General features: G+C 38.7%; 2 protein-coding genes across 5 annotated transcripts in view; one reads left to right on the top strand and one right to left on the bottom strand.

The window, feature by feature from the left end:
• gstz1 (glutathione S-transferase zeta 1) overlaps window positions 1-6,054 on the top strand; it is a 19,384-nt gene extending 13,330 nt beyond the window's left edge. For both annotated transcript variants that reach the window (XM_002938867.5, XM_004917054.4), the window contains exons 6-9: window positions 1,655-1,730; window positions 2,883-2,935; window positions 4,160-4,209; window positions 5,797-6,054. In XM_002938867.5, the coding sequence (XP_002938913.1) occupies window positions 1,655-1,730; window positions 2,883-2,935; window positions 4,160-4,209; window positions 5,797-5,923 (306 nt within the window). In that variant the 3' untranslated portion in view covers window positions 5,924-6,054. The remainder of the gene's footprint in view (window positions 1-1,654; window positions 1,731-2,882; window positions 2,936-4,159; window positions 4,210-5,796) is intronic.
• Window positions 6,055-6,810: 756 nt separating this feature from the next.
• Window positions 6,811-19,174, bottom strand: LOC100490271 (tip elongation aberrant protein 1). Of its 3 annotated transcripts, none has more exons than XM_002938864.5 (12): window positions 18,909-19,171; window positions 17,269-17,442; window positions 13,844-13,949; window positions 13,369-13,485; window positions 13,020-13,236; window positions 12,801-12,923; window positions 11,280-11,467; window positions 10,463-10,653; window positions 10,216-10,313; window positions 10,058-10,118; window positions 7,562-7,659; window positions 6,811-7,317 (listed from the first exon to the last, which is right to left on the bottom strand). In XM_002938864.5, exons 1-12 carry the CDS (start codon window positions 19,064-19,066, stop codon window positions 7,103-7,105), a joined length of 1,746 nt encoding a protein of 581 aa, XP_002938910.3. In that variant the 5' UTR covers window positions 19,067-19,171; the 3' UTR covers window positions 6,811-7,102. The 3 variants fall into 3 exon arrangements, with proteins under 3 accessions (XP_002938910.3, XP_017952198.2, XP_017952197.2); XM_018096708.2 differs by having other exon boundaries at window positions 7,226-7,317; window positions 10,058-10,132; window positions 18,909-19,172; XM_018096709.2 differs by having other exon boundaries at window positions 7,225-7,659; window positions 10,058-10,132; window positions 18,909-19,174.
• Window positions 19,175-19,438: the final 264 nt, after the last annotated feature.

Raw genomic sequence — 19,438 nt, forward strand, 5'->3', positions numbered from 1 at the left:
TTACAGCCAATATACCAGCCAATGCTGGAGCCAGTATTACAAATTGACTTATACCACAGTTAAATACAACAACGTGCCTTGCCCTTCACCCAGGGAAAAAAAATGTCACAACTCTTTCTTCATTAAATTATCACGTAAATCAGTTTTTCATGGACACTCACCCCACTGATCCATTCCAAATTCAATTTGTACTAAGTCCAGCATCAAGAATTATTTTGCCCTAGTAACTACTATTGTAGTACTGTGGTGGGACTTTTACACTGGGGTCCACTGAGGACACCCCCTCACGTGAACTGATACTGGTACTTGATAATTAGTATGGCAGCTTCCTTAGCCTTCCCAAACTTGCTTTTGTCTGCTGCTGTAGCATTTTTCTTTCCCTAAAGTTATCTATTATTTATTTATCAGTTATTTATTTGATTATTGAAACTTAGCAGTAGCGGCTGCCTTTCCCCCCCTAGGCTTATACTCGAGTCAATAAGTTTTTCCAGTTTTCTTAGGTAAAATTAGGTACCTCGGCTTATATTCGGATCGGCTTATACTCGAGTATATACGGTAATTATACAACTCAAGAATATTATTTACCACTTAATATAAGCTCTACTGAGACATCTCCTGCATCAATCACTTTTTGAATGTAATTTGTATGATAGATGTAAACATCCATCTATTCCACAGCACTCCACAGAATATGTTGGTGCAACAAAAATTGGCCTTGTCTGTGTAATAAAACGCCAGTGCTGTGTATGTCAGTTCACAGTAATGGCAGAAGGATGCGGACTGGCATTTCTCCGCTAGTGTTGATATGCCTTTGGAGAAAGCACCTGTGTGTGTGACAGTCCTTATATTTATCACAAATGCAGTATTATTTGATTAGAATTCTGATCTTTTTTAGGCAAAGCTAAACTACAACTCTTTACAACCACCTGACTTTTCTCTATAGTTACACCACTGAATTATAGTGTTTGTGCAAAGGTTTCCCTTGGTTTGCCTATACATTGTCGGGCACAGTTCAACCTCTCCCCATGGTATATGGGCTGGGCATAAATCCCTGTAGCAGAGTAAAGGCTACATGTGTAAATTGCAGGAGGGTGAAGGGCTGTGTATATGTGGATATAAGCAATAAGCTGCTTTACTGTTATATGTACAAATGTGGCTTCATCAGCACCCAGACCAGCCTGGTCCCGTTCCTTTACTTCCCCTCTGCACATGAGGGCTGTGGCCTCATAACATGCCACACCAAATCAGCTTTCACTTTTCTCTGTCACTCACCCATTTCTGAATCAATGACACAGACCAGTGAATCAGAGATTCATGAGGGGGACAATTTAAAAGCTATAAATTGTCAAAATGTTTGTGTACACTTTATATTTTCAATATTATAAAACATTTTTCAAGATTGTTCCCCTTTAAACTACCCCTTAAATCATCTGGCCTTCAACATTGTTCCAGGAGTCAGCGCCAGGAAAGCAGAAAAAAACATCCAGAAAAACACTGCTTTAATAGCATTTACCTTTAAAACCATTAAAATCAACGATAATGAGTGTGTATTGGAAGTTGCTCAAAATTAAATTTTTTTCCTAAACAAAAGAGCAATTACAAATAACTTTAAAACCAAAAAAAAACATTTTTGTGGTCTTGTTTGCCTTTACAGAATCTCTGTGTTCTGCAGAAAATTGGAGAGACAAAGCTGGAATGGGCAAAGCATTTCATCACACGTGGCTTTCAAGGTAGGGTAATTGATTTGTGCAGAGACAAAAAGGTTATGGCCAGTCAAAAACACAGCAAAAATCTACTAGAAGTTAATGGTCCTAGATAACCTAACATTAATGGGCTTATTTATCAATATTTGTGTGTGTGAATTCGAGTTTGTTTTTGTAAATAGAATAAACTCGCATATCGAATGCTTCCTTATTTGTTAATAAAGAATACTCGAGCTGTAAAAGTTTACAAGCTCTAAAAACTAAAAAATTTCAGTTTTAGAATACGGCTTTGACTTTGCCTATGACAACTCTCATTGACTTCTATAGAAACTCTCAAGCTTTTACATGGCGAATGTTTTATATTTGAGTTTTTGGGGGTTTTTTTACACTTAATAAATCCCAGACGTTTGAGTTTTCGAATCATAACTCAAATTCGAGTTTTTGAAGCACAAAAAAAACTTAAAAATCGAGAAAAAAATTTGACCATTGATAAATTACTCCAAAAGGGAAAAAGTATATATTTGCACATTAACTTGCATTAGGGACTATTTATGGAAATCTTAGGACAGATATCAACTGAGTAGTTGACCAAGTAAATATACAGGAAGTTTCAGAACACAGAATGCTTCTGGTCATCCATCTCCTAAATCACCTTAGATAAAACCCATAATAGAAAGACACTTTACAAGCCTCACAACCATGAAAAAATGTCTTTGGGGATGTCAAATAAGGCCTGTAATTGGCTACTTAGTAGCTCCATGTGATCCATATGGACTGCTAGCCTGCAGGAGGCTCTGCTTGGAGTAAAATTGCATCTCTGTGCTTCCAAAACTTGCCTCCAAGCCAGAGGTAAGCAAATTAACCTCCTCAATACCCTGCAACAAGATCTTTTTCCATTTGGGGGGTAATCTGGAGAAGGATAAGGGTAAGAACCCATGGAGCGGTTCAGTTGCCCACGATAGATCTCTGCTATTACAGGCATCAAACTGCCGCAAAAAGGCTTTCCACCTCCAACAATAGGAGTCGTTGTTGGAAAGCCCTTTGCATCATTTCATTTTCCGAAGTTGCCTGCAGGAGAAAACTTTGCACAAATTCAGATTACTGAAGCGATGCAAAGTAAAATTAGAAAAATTTGTAATGGTAATGGTAATGGTCTGACTGACATTTTTCCCTTTTCAGCTTTGGAAAAGTTGCTGCAGACCACCGCTGGACGTTATTGCGTGGGAGATGAGGTACATTTTAAATAGGGGTCCCATATTACTCTAGGGAATATGAGCAGGGCTGTATTTGTGTTTGTAGCATGTGCAGTACAGTCAACACTTGTACCAATCACAAATGGAGGGGTACCGGGCAGCTCTATATAGCCAGAAGTGTCCAGTGACAGGCTGGGGGAACTTCTCTTTTTTGTAAAGCATATATATTTATATATAGGCACCCAAGGGCCCCCTCTCTAATCCTGCCACTCTATGCATGGGTCCTCTGGTGACTTTATAAAAAAAATATGGCCCTGGATATAAAAAACAGCAGGCATGTTTCAATATTGTACAGAGCATAAGGTACAGAAAAGGTACATATCTGCTGGCTTAAAGGGCTATGAATTTTACTGCACACTTGCTGAAGATGTGTGAGTGGGAAAATGGGCGCCGGGTTAAAGCTGATGTTTTAAGAAAATGTGATGGAGGTGATATAATCAGTACAAATGATAATAATTTGGTTGGGGGAGATGTGCCCAATTAATATACATGGTAGGAAAATGTAGGCTTTACATGCCCTTTAAGTTTACAAAAAAATCATTTAAACATTAAATAAACCCAATAGGATTGGTTTGCCTCCAATAAAGATTAAATATATATTAGCTGGGATCAAGTACAATGTACTTTTTTATCAATACATAGAAAAAGGTCATCATTTTTAAAAAAATTAATTATGGAATCTATGGGAGATGGCCTTCCTGTAATTTGGAGCTTTCTGGATGACAGGTTTCTGGATAATGTATCACATACCTGTATATTATAGATACAACTGGAAGGACAGCCCTAATCTGATTTTTCTCCAGTATGTGGTCCCTGCTTGGACTTTGATGAATAGACTTATATTTGTGACTTATCATTTCTCATTAACTTAGGTTGGGTTTTCATGAGCATAACTTTCTTATCAAACTGAATCCTCTGTAAAGTTTGTCTTCATCCTCAATAATCTCTTTGGATTTTAAAAAAAATTAGCTTGGTCTGCAGTTCTGTATAAATGTATTAACATTCAGTGTTGTTACAAGACCCTGTAGGATATACAATACAAATCTTGCATACATCTTGGCTGACCAGTGCAATAAACCATTCCGTCTATTAATAACAGCCCTATTGAAAGTGCACATAGAGCCCTTCTCGTACTGTCCATTTCACTTGTCCTAGATTAGATAATTAACCAACTTCAACAAATTTTAATCTTTTGCCATGCAGGTGACCATAGCTGATCTGTGTCTTGTTCCACAAGTGGCAAATGCTGTCAGGTGAGTCACAATTGTTTGCAAGCTGGGATCATCATTTATATGTGTTTTAGTTGCCACTGACCATTTAGTATGACAAATAATATTTATACCCATCTCAAATGCATGTATAATAGCAGATGAGAATGTTGTAGGATTTAACTATATATTTGGCCAATCAATATGGATCAGGTTAGATTTTTTGTTGTTGCTGCACTGATAAGGGATACCTGAAATAAAGGGCCCACCAATCATAAGCCATTCTTTAAAACATTTTCTTCTTACTCAGTATGCCCACGGTAAGAGGTTGTTATCCAAATGTTACTGCTTCATATAACCAGCTACAGTAGGTGCTTATTTTGAAAACAATTTGTATTTAGACTAGATCGCATTTTCATTATCCTCTGCGTAGAAAGGACCTGGCCCCCAACCACAGGTGTCAGAATGGAAAGTCTGGTGGATTGCAGCTAATGAGAAAATTATGTATATTCTGAAAGACAAACTGGACAAATATGATCAAATATGGATTCCCTGGATCCATGCCTTTTAATGTAACTTTCTTGGTCAGCTGCACAATATTTGCTTATAGACAATAACAACACATTGCTGTTTTTGTTTTTTTATTTATAAGGTTTATCTCCTGTTTTCCCCTTCTCATCTTCTCTCCCCATTCAACTCTTCCCCCTTACCTCGATTCTACACCATAGGTTCTTAAAACAGAACTCTGTAACTTAAAACCTCTAAAGTCCCAATGACATGACCAACATTTTAATAGTGTATTCCTCTGCTGTGTATGTACTAGTAACAAATCTTGCGGTGATAATTTTTTAAAAATAATTAAAAGTAATAAAAAAAAAAACACATTTTCTTTAAGGCCTATGGGGAATATTTTATACCTAGAGATATCAGAGCAACCAGTGCAGCTGCTTGCGGTTTGTTTAAGTGTGCTTTATTTGCTAGTATAAGCTGTGTGAGAATACAGGGCATACACACAGGCTGCAGAGTGAGCATGGAACAGGTCAAACCTCTAACCTGTGCTGTTTACAGCACCGAATATATGGTTGTATTTGGTCCAGTCTGTCAACTTCTCCCTGAGAAACTCATTCACCAGTCCTGTATAAATAACAGCTTTCCTGGATTCTCTTGGACAATACATTTGGCTTTTGTCTTTCCCCTAAACCCCCATTGTTTAATTAACCATCCTATCTTTCTCACACGATTTTCTTTTATGATTTGGCTTCCACCAGGCATCTTGTATCAGAAACACATTCAGAAGCTTTTGTTTTACAAGTTTCCTTTTACTATGAAAACAATGCACAAGTCCAGAGCCCAATATTATGTTTTTATTATGTCAGTCCAACCCTTGCTTGATCAGTGTAATAATAATTCAGGCCACGAACTTGAACAGCAGTATTTTAACATAAGTGTAAGCAACATTTTCCTTTTTGTTTTGATTCTCTGCAGCCTGAAATGAAACATGCTATTTGGGTGTTAGTCCGTAAACCTGAGGCTAGATGATTATTGGAGATCTGTATTCAAGCCCTTGTTTTTTTTTACCTTCCAGTTATATTGAATAACTTTTTTATTGATTTTTTTATTTAAATCTTTCAGGTTCAAGGTTGACCTTGCCCCCTATCCCACAATTGTGGGGATAAATGAGTCTCTACTACAGCTGGAAGCTTTTCAGGTCAGCCACCCATCTTGCCAGCCTGATACACCGGAGGAACTCAGAGCATAAGTTCAACCCTCTTAGCCTGTTTAAATCATGAGTATCATGTTTGGGTGGTTTTATTTGCTCTTGCTTCAAGACAGACTTTCCCTTCCAAAATTCATTCCACTTATAAACAATAAAGTTTAATGAGAAATGAAGAGGGGTTGTAATGCAAAAAAATCAAAAGGGCAGAGGAACAGCTTTGACCAAGCCAATGGCATTCTTGAATGCAACTACTTAAGAGTATACAGTGCTTCAAGCCTCTACTTCTCATTTTGCAATGGACTAAATATAGATATTTAGACACAGATGATCATGTATCAAGGCCAAGTATATTTTACTCATAAACTAGTCAGTGCTTTATAGCGCTCATCATAATCTTTCATTCCATGCTGGGTGTGTGGTTTGCTTAGCTGTCCCCTCCCACTCCTTCATGCTTCAAAGGAGGCCATTTTTGTCACCTCTCCATTTTACTACAGAGAAAGTTTCTTATGCCTGATAACATTTATGCAAAAAGTTTATACACTGCTATTGTTGCAGAAGTCCATTTTTTAGATCAGAAAGTGACACCAAGAAGTGCAAAAGAGCTTCAATGGATTCAACAACTCTTAAAGGGACACTTGTGCTTTATATATATATATATATATATATATATATATATATATATTTTAAAAGGGTTGTTCACCTTTACGTTAACTGTGTTGTAGAATACCCTATTCCTAGCAACTTTTTATAGTATAGCAAATTATTTGCCTTCAACTTCTACATCTTTCCAGCTTTTAAATAGGGGTTGCTAACCACGACAGCCAATAACTATTGCTCTGTGATCTTATAATTTTATTATTATTACTCTTTACTACTTATCTTTCTATTCAGTTCCTCTCCTATTCATATTCCAGTCTTTTATTTAAACCACTCCCTGATTGCTAAGGTAAACAAGACCCTAGCAACCAAATAACTGCTGAAATTCCAAACTGAAAAGCTAATGAACACAAAACTAAATAACTGAAAAACCACACAGAATAAAAAATGAAAACCAGTTGCAAATTGTCTTGGAGTACCAGTGTCTACATCATACTAAAAGTTAAAAGGTGAACAACCCCTTTAAATTGTTCAAGTGCACAATTGGGACTTTTTATCAAAAGGTAGTGCATTATATTTATAAAACTCTATTTTTTGTGTTTAACACAACATGGCATAGGTGGATCAGTCAATACCCAATTGCAGTTTAGGAGTGTCACAGTAGAAGGTTCCAGAACCATCTGAGCCTCCAGTGATAAGTACACTGCAAATACTACGTCCCCTGTGCTTCTCTTTATCAGCATCAGTCAGATGATATGAGGTGAGGTTCAGTAAAGTGTGACCAGCTCGAGACATGGGTGGCAAATCCCCAAACTTAACAGAGCTCCAAGACAAAGTATCTGCAAGAGGAAAGCATTTTTACCCAAAATGTATTACTCAAAACATTTCTGCTTGGGAGAGTCTTATTATCGTTTTATTATAAATATGTAGCTGTAGTTAATGGGTTGTGGTTTCTGGACAAGTACCAACAACTAAAAAAATTATCAAAACAAAGAGGAACACAACTACTAACTGGACACTCAAAACTATTTTTGTCAAAACCTGTTGGACCCCAGGATATAAAAACCAGATCTAGTCACTCACCTATATCAAAGATGAATGCATCACTAAGGGGCCCAAGCAAAGAGAAGCCTCCATGGACCAGAAACTTGTGATCAGAGACCTGTACTGCTGCATGAAAACTTGAAATGGGTAGGAAAATAAGTTAAATGCAAGAAAAGTGCTCAATGGTAAAGAACAAAATTGGAGTGTTAAAGTTAAATGTCAAAGTGGCAAAGGTCAAAGAATGGGCAAGAAGAAATTCATAGTGAGGTAAAAAAAAAAATGTAGCTAAAAGTGAAAGAGGGGAGAGAAGAGCCATTACAGAAAGTTAATTCTGTTGATCCTCTGGAGGTCAGTTAATAATAATTTAAATAAATGTATCCCACACCTTCTAGTGTAGTTTCTCACCTTATCCTGTTGTATAAAAGCTTAAGCCTTTCCCGTCTCCGGTGGTCATAAATATATAACAAATGCAAAAGATTTAGTGTAGGTTTTATAATCTACACTAAATCTTCTGTAGCAGGGACAACAAAATAATTTAAAGGGGTAATATTTGGCAATAACACATCCTGCCCACAATGCAGGAGGAGGCTAAAACACTTGCATCGCATATTCGCCAGAAAATGCCTTCTCTTGCAATTTCCAGTAGTTATGTTGTTCAAATGTTTTAACTTCAGAGATCCACACAGACTTTTGTTTCTGATGTTTTGTCACCCACACTGGAAGAGATATAGCAAGGGTGACAAAAATTACCACTTGCATCACCTCAAGATACAGTAATCCTATAGCTTAAAATAGAAATGCCAAAAGCAAATTGTGGTTTACTAGTAGATCACTACTAGGTTACAAATAAGTCAAGCCTGGTTTAACAAGAGTAAGACTGGATTGGAGTAAGAACAAAAAAAGTTAAAGAAACAGTAACACCAAAAAAAAAATAAATGTTTTACAGTGAAGTATAATGTACTGCTGCCCTGCACTGGTAAAACTGGTGTGTTTGCTTCAGGAACACTATTATAGTTTATATAAATAAGCTGCTGTGTAGGGCGCAGCCTTTCTAATTGGAAAAAAAGGAGAAAACGCACAGGTAACATAGCAGATAACAGATAAGACACCTTTGCATTCTACAGGGTTTATCTGTTAGCTGCTATATAACCCATGTCTTTTTACCTTTTGAATGGCTGCCCCCATGGCTACACACCAGGGTTTTTATATACAGTAGTAGTATAAAGTAGTGTTTTCTGAAGAAAGCACACAACTTTTACCAGTGCATGGCAGCAGTACATTATAGTTTAATTTCTTTAATATATTTTCATTTTTTGATGTTACTGTTCCGTTCTATAATAGCTCAATGCAAGAACTGATTTCAATCCAGTTTATAGTCTGCTGTACGGTTTGAAAATTGAGGTGCACATCCATCATCATACTAACCTAAACAGAAAAAAAAATGCCTTGAAGAACAAGAGTGATTTTGACCCAAACAGTGTGTGTAACTTTGCTAGGTAACCACAGCCAAAAGTGGTTTTACTGCTAATCCAGGAAGAAGCAGGGTAGCATGAATACTTTTTGGTTTATGTTTTGTGTCACATAAAATGGGTTTCACCTTCACAGTGTTAAAAGGACAAGGAAAGTAATGTATGCATAATATTACCCCTGCAAAGGCTGACCAGCATCATGCACAGATGAAGGTAGGCAGGTGGAAAACAGCAGATCCGCTCTCATCCATCAATCTGTGTTGCTGCACTTACAGGCACAGCTTCAGCCTGAGTGCAGCTTCAAGAAGCAGTCAGTGACAGTGCCTTTCAGCACAGCTATATGGAGCTGCGGAAGAGAGCAGATCTGCTCCTCTCCACCTGCCTACAAAAAACAAGCAGAGAGAAACAGACTGTATGCCAGGTATGACTATGACCTTAGAATATTTCTTATACAAGCTGGTAGGACTGTGATATAGTTGCAGAAGTGCATTATCCTATCAGCCTCTGTTAAAAACTATTCTTTTTGGGAGGCACATATATATTCCACACCTGACTTTTTTTTGTGAAAATAAAACAGACTATCCCAAGAAATTTGTGATAATAAAACCATCAAGCACCAGGAAAAAAACCCAGTAAACCCTGGAGCTTGTGGACCCCACCGACCCAGGCCTGCTCTGTGCTCAGAAATTTTTCTTCTCCACCCCAAATTACAGCTGCAAGTAGAAGTAAAAAGTATGCCGGGGGCTTGTGTGCGGAAGCCGGTGGCAGGTTTAGTGGAGGAGTTAGTGACTGGGGTAAGGGGATGAACCCCAGTCGAACACTGCAAAAGGTGACTGCGAGTCATCTACCATCTAAAAAAAGGTGAGAAAATCAATTACCTAAGGATTGTGACATGGAAAAAAATAAGGGTAATTTATCAACTGTGGTCAATCTACGTGTCCTGTGAAGGAACACATTAAGGAACATAAGTTGGAGCTTATGAGTTTTCCCACACTTGGGATTTTTGAAATCTTGCAAAGAAATAAATAAAAAAGACTAACAGTAGTTGCTGTTTTTTTTATCTTACCTGCGTGGTGAAGGTTTTTCCATAGAAGCAGAAATGGAAACTGTTGAATATTCCATGTAACCTGCAGATAAATTGCTATAAATGAGATCTTACTTAGCAAGAAAAGGAACCCAGCAATAGAATTTAGCTCGCTGAGAATAAAGACAGATGCTTCTCACCAAGGTCCAAGATGTACAAGTCATTAAGATAAACTGGTGAAGGGGAGCGACGGCCCCCAAATATCACTACACGATTCCCAAGCAATGTGGCGGTATGACTACAAAAGATAGAACAATGAATAAAAAAAGTATAATAAAGTGATGAAAACAAATTGAAAAGCAAGTGATTACTTCTGGTACCTAAGAAGTGTGCCAGTGCCTAATGGCAAAGAATTGCCTTGATATGCAACTCTGTTCTGTGACTCACCCAAACCTTGGAAGTGGCCGTTCACCCTCAACAATGGGCTGGTACCAGATATTGTAATCAGGGTTGAAGATATAAAGAGAGTTGCAGCAGCTCTCTGTGCCAGACTGTGAACACAGTCCTCCAAACACGTACAACTCTCGCTGGTACATTGTAGCACTGTGATGGGACAATGTGGGCACCTTTCCCACTGCCTGCAGAGAGAGGGAGATAGACAAACTCCTACTACAGTACACGTACAGGCATTTTTATTAAGTAAAAAAAAAAAAGTCCGCAATCATATACAAGTATGGGAACTGTTATCAAGCAATCATACACAGGTATAGGGGACCTTTCTGTGCCGAGGGGTCTTTCTAACTAAAAAAAAATTTAGCCATTAAATAAGACCAATAGGATTGTTTTGCCACCAATAAGGATTCATTATATTGTTGTTGGGATCAAGTGTATTGTTATTATTATTACAGAGAAAAGGGACATAATTTTAAAATGTTTGAATTATTTGATTATAATGGGAGATGGCCTTCCCACAATTCGGAGCTTTCTAGATAACCGGTTCTCAGATAAATCCCATACCTGTACACCACACCGCATCTGAATGCCAGGCATTGCTGTGTAAAATGCAGCCTAGTTATCAAGCTGTGCGATATATAAGCACCTTTCTCCTATGGCACAAGAGGCATATTCTCCACTGGCATTTTTAGACAGTAGACAACACACCCCATGTACCACAGGCCTTAAAAAGGCCTTGCCTCCCAACTAAGATATAAAAAGGTATTTGTGTAGTCAAGGGGCATTATAACGAAGGTATAACAATACTCACAGTTACCAGTGTCCACTTCCATTCCACAGTGTCCAGTATGTAGACATTGTTAAACTTACTTCTTTCCTTCATACCACCGTACACAAACAATTTTTTTGTTTCCGGGTCAAAGGTTGCAGTGTGGCCTCGAGAACTTTGGGGGAAAGGGCCAGCACACAGTTTATCCATGGGGAACCAAAAATCGTTGTCTGGAAATTTAACAGAAGGTACTGATTAACTTTGAGGATGTATTAAAACAAATTCCAGTGAATGAAAGCCACTAAAAAGCATATACTGAGCACTCCCAGACTGTACCTAGCACCTAGTACCTAAGCTTTTTTTAATGCAAATCAATTACAGCTACATGTCTAAGTTAAAGGGACTAAAATGGAGTATGGGACCCCTTATTCAGAAACCCATTATCTAAAAAGCTCAGAATTTCAGGAAGGGACTCTTTCAGAAGAGTCTATTTCAAATAATAAAAAACAGTACTTTCTACTTGATCCTAACTAAACTGCATAAATCCATACTGAGGGAAAAACAATTCTATTGGGTTTATTTAAAGGGGGGCTGTCACCCCAAGAAATAATTTAAAAGTGAAATACACTTTAATTACACTATATTACTTATTTAAATCTTGTTTCCTTCGGTCTTAGAATTTACAATTACAGCAAGCTGATGCCATTTTGTGGACACTGTTATAGAGGCAAGCTTTGCCATCCCAAAATCTTGCATATGTGCCAGAAAGGAGGCCCTAATGCCCATGCCCATTTACAGGTTACACAATTACACAGTGAGGAGGGTGGGGCATGTAAGGGGTAGTGACATCTAGTGCAGAATAAAAAGTAATTGTAATTGCTATGCATAGAGGTGTGGAGGGTAATATATGATTGATTTGAGATTTTTATATAACTTTATAACAGGTATTAATGCTTTAATAAAGAATTTAGGTTTCATGTTTAAAGTAGAAGTAAAGTTACAATCATTGGGGTAGGCAAAATGTTAGGCACCCCCAGTGATTGTAATCACTTACCTTATACCCTGGCTGGTGCTCCTGTTAGCAGAAAACCACATCAGCCAGGGGTACCTTCTAGAGAGCGATCCTCTTCCTTCTTCTATCTTTGCGCCACTTATGTATGCGGAGTAGAGTAATAAGCTGAACTTTAACAAAAAAGCCAACTTTTTCACTTTACTGTGCATGCACCAGCTCCGGGATTTCAAAGATAGACAATAGAAGGAAGATGATCGCTTGTTTGCAGCCACCCTGGCTGAAGCAGTTTCCTCCTAACAACCCCGGGTATAAGGTAATCGATTACACTCACTGGGGGACGTCTAAAGTTTTACCCGATTTTACCTTTCCTTCTACTTTAATTTAAAAAAGATTTTTATTATACAGCTTTGTAAGTCTGTTTGACAGGTCCCCTTTAAGGTTTATTTTTAGCAGACAAATTATGGCAATCCCAATTACGGAAAGGTCCCTTATTAGTAAAACCCCAGGAACCAAGCATAGCTCTTATAACAATAATGAAAGACGCACATTACCAATTTCCAACTTCCAGAGAGAGTCCTTACAGGGCTGTTGGTTGGCTCCTTCCCCACCAATCAAGATTGCAGTTTCTGGATCACAAAGACAGATGCAATGGTACCACCGTGGAGAGGGGCACACTAAATGGGAGAAACAGTTTCCATTATAAGGGTCAGGCTTTATTCATACCCTCAAGTGTTTACAATTATGGTGGAGTCTACAATAATCTGCGTTACCTGCTGAGTCAGAACCTTCCTCAGACCCTCTGCTGCTAAAGCGTAGTCTTCGGGGGTTCCTTGGCTTCCAGTTTGACATCTTAAGATTCTCCTGGCCACCTTTTCCTCCCTGTATACTGTGGGGAGGTAGATTTACAGCTAACTTTTTAAGAGGGGGAGAATCTTTTTGTGTGCCACCGACTACCAGTCCTATGACCTCTCCTGGCTGACTTTTGTCCTGTTAGAGAGACATATGAAATGTATCTTTATTTTGTGCAAGAGAACATATTCTAGTGTTCTAAGTTGCAGTGCTGCCCTGTAAAGGAAGCTAAAAATAAACCAATTTACAAAATAGGGAAACTAAACCAACCTCCAGAGGTCTGACAGGTGCAATGGTACTCTCAGACAGTAAAGGGGATTTGGGTAGACCCACACTTAGTCGCCTTCTAGCTGGAGTGCTGCTGCTGAACCCTGGGGCTTTCAGCACCTAATAAAGGGCAAATACACCAAGTTGACTGCTGCATAGGATCCACAATGAGGAAGGTAATACAATGTGTTAATGAGGTAAGGTAGAAATGGATGACTGGTTAAAACGGTCATTGGCAGTGTGTATTGTGAGATTCGTTTTAGGTTTGTGGCTGAGCAGACAAGACATCAGCTAAACTGTTGTTGAACAATATTACACCAAGATTAAAAGCGCCAGAAGGAGAGTGTGAGGAATTCATGCAAGAAAGGATGATGGATTGGAGACAGCTATCTCATCTCACATGAATACTATATTTACATAGTGTTTTGTTCATAGTGATAACGTTGGGTATGATTATCAAATCTACCACCACTGTTACCTGCCCAGTAACTATAAGGGAAAGCTTTGCTGGAATTCCTTGAGCTGCCAGCTTTACACATTCCATGACAATGTTCCGACTCCATTCTCCTTCCCACACAAGGGACCTGCATTGAAACAACAGGGTTTTTTTTTGTTTTTTTTTTAAAACACATTCATAAGGTTGCTATATGCACACAGATAAAAATCATACAAAATGTATCTGTGCATGTATGCAAGCCCAATGATCCATGATTATTTATACATGTATTGGCATGTAATATCCATTAGCTTCTAAAAGATGTATGGAGAGGGTGGAGCTCCAAGGCTGAGATTTTTTCATCTATGAAGATAACAGAGCATGAAGTCTCCATCTTTTTTTCCCACAGGGCATCTTTTCCAGGTCCTCTGCTTCATGCAGGTTCTGCCACTAATTATATTTCAGTGCTCTGATCATGTGGCATCATTGCCCTTCCCAGTTACTAACTGGGTGCACTCAGCATCTATCTCTGTGGGTTTGTAGAATTTTCCCCCGGGTATGATCAATCCTCTCCCTTTCTAGAGGTACACATTTGCAAGTGCTCAAAAAATCGTTAAAGTGCCAGAAATCTGTCCAAAGTCCAAAATTATTACTAATATAATTTGAACAAGTCTTCCCTTTGAATACCATGTTCTAAAAAGCGGTTATTTGTTTCTGTGTCATTTTTTGGGGGAAAATCTGAGAGTACTTTTTTGTGAAACTGTACAAATGGAATATAAACACTGCACTAGATCTCACTGGAAACAATCACTGCATGTTAGTAGGGATTAGGGTTGCCACCTGGCCGGTACAAATCATGCTGATCCCAATGTTATTTACAGGGAAAAAAAGACAAAAATATAGGAAGTCCAGTATTTTTCTCAGAAAAGGTGGATACATCATATCCATATTTAAGATTAGTCTCAATTCCAAAACAAATGAAAACTGTAATTTTCATATTAACATTCCAGCAGAGTCCACAATACTACATCATAATAAAAGCCACTTTTTGTTGCATAAAAATCTTGGGCTCAGTTGTGGCATCAATAAATACAAGGAATTCAGATAAATATGAATCTGCAAACAGGCCAAATCCAAATGCTGATCCAGTGTATCCCTTTTATATTGCTTGAGAGGAAGAATCGCTTCTAGTCTTCTGCCTATTTCTGTCTACTCTAGGGTTTCCACCTTTGCCAGTGGCTAAACCTGAACAAAGGGGGGCTCATGGTATTGGGGGTGGGGCAGTGATGCGGAGGGTGGCCACGATGATGTCAGGGGTGGGCACGATGATGTTGGGCAGGGTTATGACATTACTGCATCCCTAAGAAGCAACTGGCTTTATTTCTAGCCACTTTTCTCAGTGTTCTTAACTGAACAGAAACCTTTGAACCAGACAGCCCTTTGACAAACTGGGATGTTCAGAACCAGACAGGTGGCAACCCTAGCTCTATCTATATTCTGCCTGATGAGCAAGTCCAGTCCTTTAAAGGAGTGGACTTAGGTAAAAACTAAGTAAGCTTTATCAGAAAGGTCTATGTAAATACAGCCATAAGAACTCACAGTTCTTATGCTGCACTGAGTCCTCTATCAAAAGAAACACAGTATTTTATGTCTTTTTTTGTAAACATGATGTTCTGGTGTCTGACTTCCTGTCTCAGAAAACTCCTTAATTCCCTGGGCCAGAGTCTGGGCAGCTCTCTCCTCTTCCCTTTCCTGCTCCACCTCCCACAAGAATGCTAACAACTCCCTTCCCCCCCCCCTAGGAATTTGTGATCTGAGCTATAATGGTTAGAGCTGCAGAAGGAAGCTACTTAAAATGGCAACTGCAATCGAAGCAAACAGAGAAAGCTTCTAAAGCTGTTTACTCAGGTATGGCAATGCTTTCTGCAGAATAAATACCTGTTTATTGTTCTAGGTGGCACTAATGTGGCATATCTATTGGCAGTAAAATGCCAAAATGACTTTCCTTCTGCTTTAATTAAAGGTATGTGACCTGTTATACAGAAGCCAGAAAGATCTGAAATACAGCAATGCTAATTTAGAAAAATAATTCCTCATTTTTGACTGATTTGCTTTTTCTTTCTGAAATGAAAAGTTAAAAGTAAATGATGTGAATAAAGCCATGTTCACTGAAAAAATGGTCAGTTTCTTAATATTTAAATGCTTTCATTTTTTAGCCAGATTGTTGTTTAGGTTTTACAAGGCTGACCTGAACAGTCCCAATAAAACTGGGAGCATCCCTAGTCTATTCTGCCTAATGAACTACTGCAGATAAATGCAGCTCATGATCCCCCCTACCCCCGGGTGGCAGTTGCCTTAACCTTATGGAGATCAACTGCTATATATAATTTCCAAACAATTCACCTTTCTCCTCTGGCCATGACTAACACAGACAGGGAGATCATTGTTGCATCTTTTAAACAGATAGTTGCTAAAAAACAACAGAGAGGTGCTTAAGGGCAGTGACACACGGGGAGATTAGTCGCCGAGCAACAAATATTCGTTGTCGCAAGCGACTAATCTTCCTGCAATGCCATCCCACCAGCTAGAACGTAAATCACAGGTGGGATGGTATACGCGGTGCCACGATTTGCCTAAGTCGCCCGAAGTTTCCTCTTAAGGCAACTTCAGTAAATCATGGCGCCGCGTATGCCATCCCACCGGCGATTTACATTCTAGCCAGTGGGATGGCATTGCGGGAGATTTGTCGAGGCGCGACTAATCTCCCTGTGTACCGCTGCACTAAAGGAACACCAACAAATTTAAGCCTTTTTTTTTAATTTTTTTTTTTTTAACAATCGGATTCCACATGTGTAAGATAATATCCATTACAAAGGAAATAATGTAACTTAGAGCTTGATGTATGCCATCAGTACAAAGTATAATATATAATAATATGCCCGAGTTGTCTTATGTCTGGTTGTCTCAGTTCAAACTGGTGTGTTTGCTACAGATTTGCTACTATAGTTTATATAAATAAGCTGCTGTGTAGCCTTGGGGGCAGCCATTCAAGCTGGAAAAAAAGGAGAAAAGGCACAGGTTACTTAGCAGATAACTGACAACACTCCATTATATTCTACAGAGCTTATCTGTTATCTGCTATGTAACCTGTGCCTTTTCTCCTTTTCTGCCTTTTCCAGCTTGAATGGCAGCCCCCATGGCTACACATCAGCTTTGTTTATATAAACTACAGTAGCCTTTCTGAGGCAAACCTACCAGTTGTACCAGTGCAGAGCAATAGTGCATTATGTTAATACTTTTATGCACTTTATTTTTTGATGCTACCTTTCCTTTAATGTATTCTGGAAATGTATTTGCTGGAGGCAAAATGGAAAGTGTACAAACTTCATCCAGGGCAAGCAAGCATATTAAATCAGCAATATTGTAAGTTTGCTTTGTTACCCCTCTATGTCATGATGGTATCCAACCTGGAGTCAGCCGACAGCATGCCTAAAGGCTGTTTCTGTGTCTCTCCAGTTATGAGCTGCACTGTGATACAAGTGTCCATGGTGTAAGAGCTCCAGTCGCCAAGGCCAAAGACAATCAGTTGTTTGGGAAGGGGTGGTGGAAGTGGAAGTTGGAAACTCAGCCGTCCTCCCTTGCTGCAAAAATATATTGGGGACAGAACTGTAAACTCAGACACTTTATAGAACTCTATGTCATGATGTATTGTGACTGATTTACCATTGCCAACTCTGCAACTATAAAACAATTTATAGTGAATAAACTCAATGACCATAGTCATATCCTCAATAGATCACCACTACTTGTTGCTCACTCTGCTTCAGATGCCATAATAACAGTACAGTGCAAGCTAAGTGAGAGCAGAGCAGTATAGAGGTGACAACATCCGCAACCCATTTTTTAAAAAAATTCCTAACACCAATAATATCATTCATATTTTGATAAGAAAAACCAACCACTTCTTTCCAGTTATAGTACACAAGACTTGAACCTACCATGCAAAGGGTGGTGTATACATTTCCCAGGTAAACCTGCGAGCACAAGCTGAATAGGCATCTTTGCACAAAGGGTCAGATGGCGCTCAGCACAACAGCATTTCGCTCCATTTCATTATCGGATGTTTGTGTTTTATGAACACAGGGAAAAGTGCAAATGTGCACATTAGCACTAATGTAGCTCAACTGTCAAAATTTTAACACCTACAATTAGAACTTTTGCCCATGTTGAAAAGTAGGTAATATTTTTGTATTGTGGCTCATTCCATCCCTCCTACCATTTTAAGCAATTGCATCCTACATAATGTTATTATGGTATGTCATTTATTGTATTACATGGGGTGGCTAGTGGGTGTATAGCAGTAACCATGACTGAATATACAAGACAAATCAAGCACCTATAACATAGGTTACCTTGACAGTGTTGTATTGACAGACATACGGACATCTTTGCAGCTCTGTATAAAGCATAGACATAAGGGATGATACAATGTGAAAGTGGAATCAGCATTGCCCAGGGCCAATATAGCAACCAATAGCCTCCCAATAAGTGAAGAGAAAAATCGCAATATAAAAGAAATGCTGCATTCCTCTGTTAACAGAATGTATTACTATAAATCAATGAATATCTAAATATGCAAGTTTCCAAGATGGTAAATACAAATTCATCAAAACAATCACCATTCATTTGCCATAAGTAATGTATCATAAAAAAAAAAAAAAAGAGTCAAATAGTCCAGCAAGGGGTTAATTAGTGGGAACAGGTTTATTCAAGCAACATAAGCAATGCTTTCTTAGGTGGAACAAATGTTATGGCCTGCAGTGCTCCAGAAATAGTGAAAGTCACAAGAAGTCAATAGTGTAAGAATAAACAGGCTCTCAAACAGGGAGATGAACCGCAATAATGGGCAGAGCAGCTGGATTATCACAGTTATCCAATGATGCCTTTAAAACATACTGCATGACCGTAATGTTGAGATACACAATGCTTATAACACGGATTACTAAATCCAGCAGAACTAATCAGCAATGCATTGTTTCTACATTATACTGGAGACATCCAGTTTTAAAGAGATAACATGACTACCCCAGATTATACCTTCCCTCACCTGATCAGTTGACGAGGAGCTTCCAAAAGAGACCAGAGAGCGTAGAACTCTACTCTTCCCATTGTATAGAATGGTGAAAGAGGACTTAAAGGCCAACAAGAAAAAAGTGTCTCGTTTTGATCAGTGGGCAGCAGCCTCTGCCAGCAGCTCTCGCACATGTCTCCAGCGCCTAGCAAAAAGGCACCTTTTCTGGATCACTTTAACAGGTGTCCTCATTAGCAGGCAACTAACAGCCTCACCTGTGCTGCTCTCTCCTGCATGGCTATAAAGGGTATATTCACCATGGCTAACATCTCAGTGTGAGTGGGGAAATACTGAAACATGTTTCATTTGCTGCTCCACCTGCTCTGAGTTTCACAAGTGATTCTAAGGGTCAGATTCTGAGTAACCTGGAGGGCATTCACAAAAGTGATGTTAAGACAAATTTGTGTTAACTTTTGTGAATCTAGTGTTATTTTAACTTTAAAGGATATGTTAACCCAAACTTTTGAAACAATGTTACATAGTTACATAGGGTTGAAAAAAGACCA

This window comes from Xenopus tropicalis, chromosome 8 (genome assembly GCF_000004195.4).
Source record: "Xenopus tropicalis strain Nigerian chromosome 8, UCB_Xtro_10.0, whole genome shotgun sequence".
Lineage (NCBI taxonomy): Eukaryota > Metazoa > Chordata > Amphibia > Anura > Pipidae > Xenopus > Xenopus tropicalis.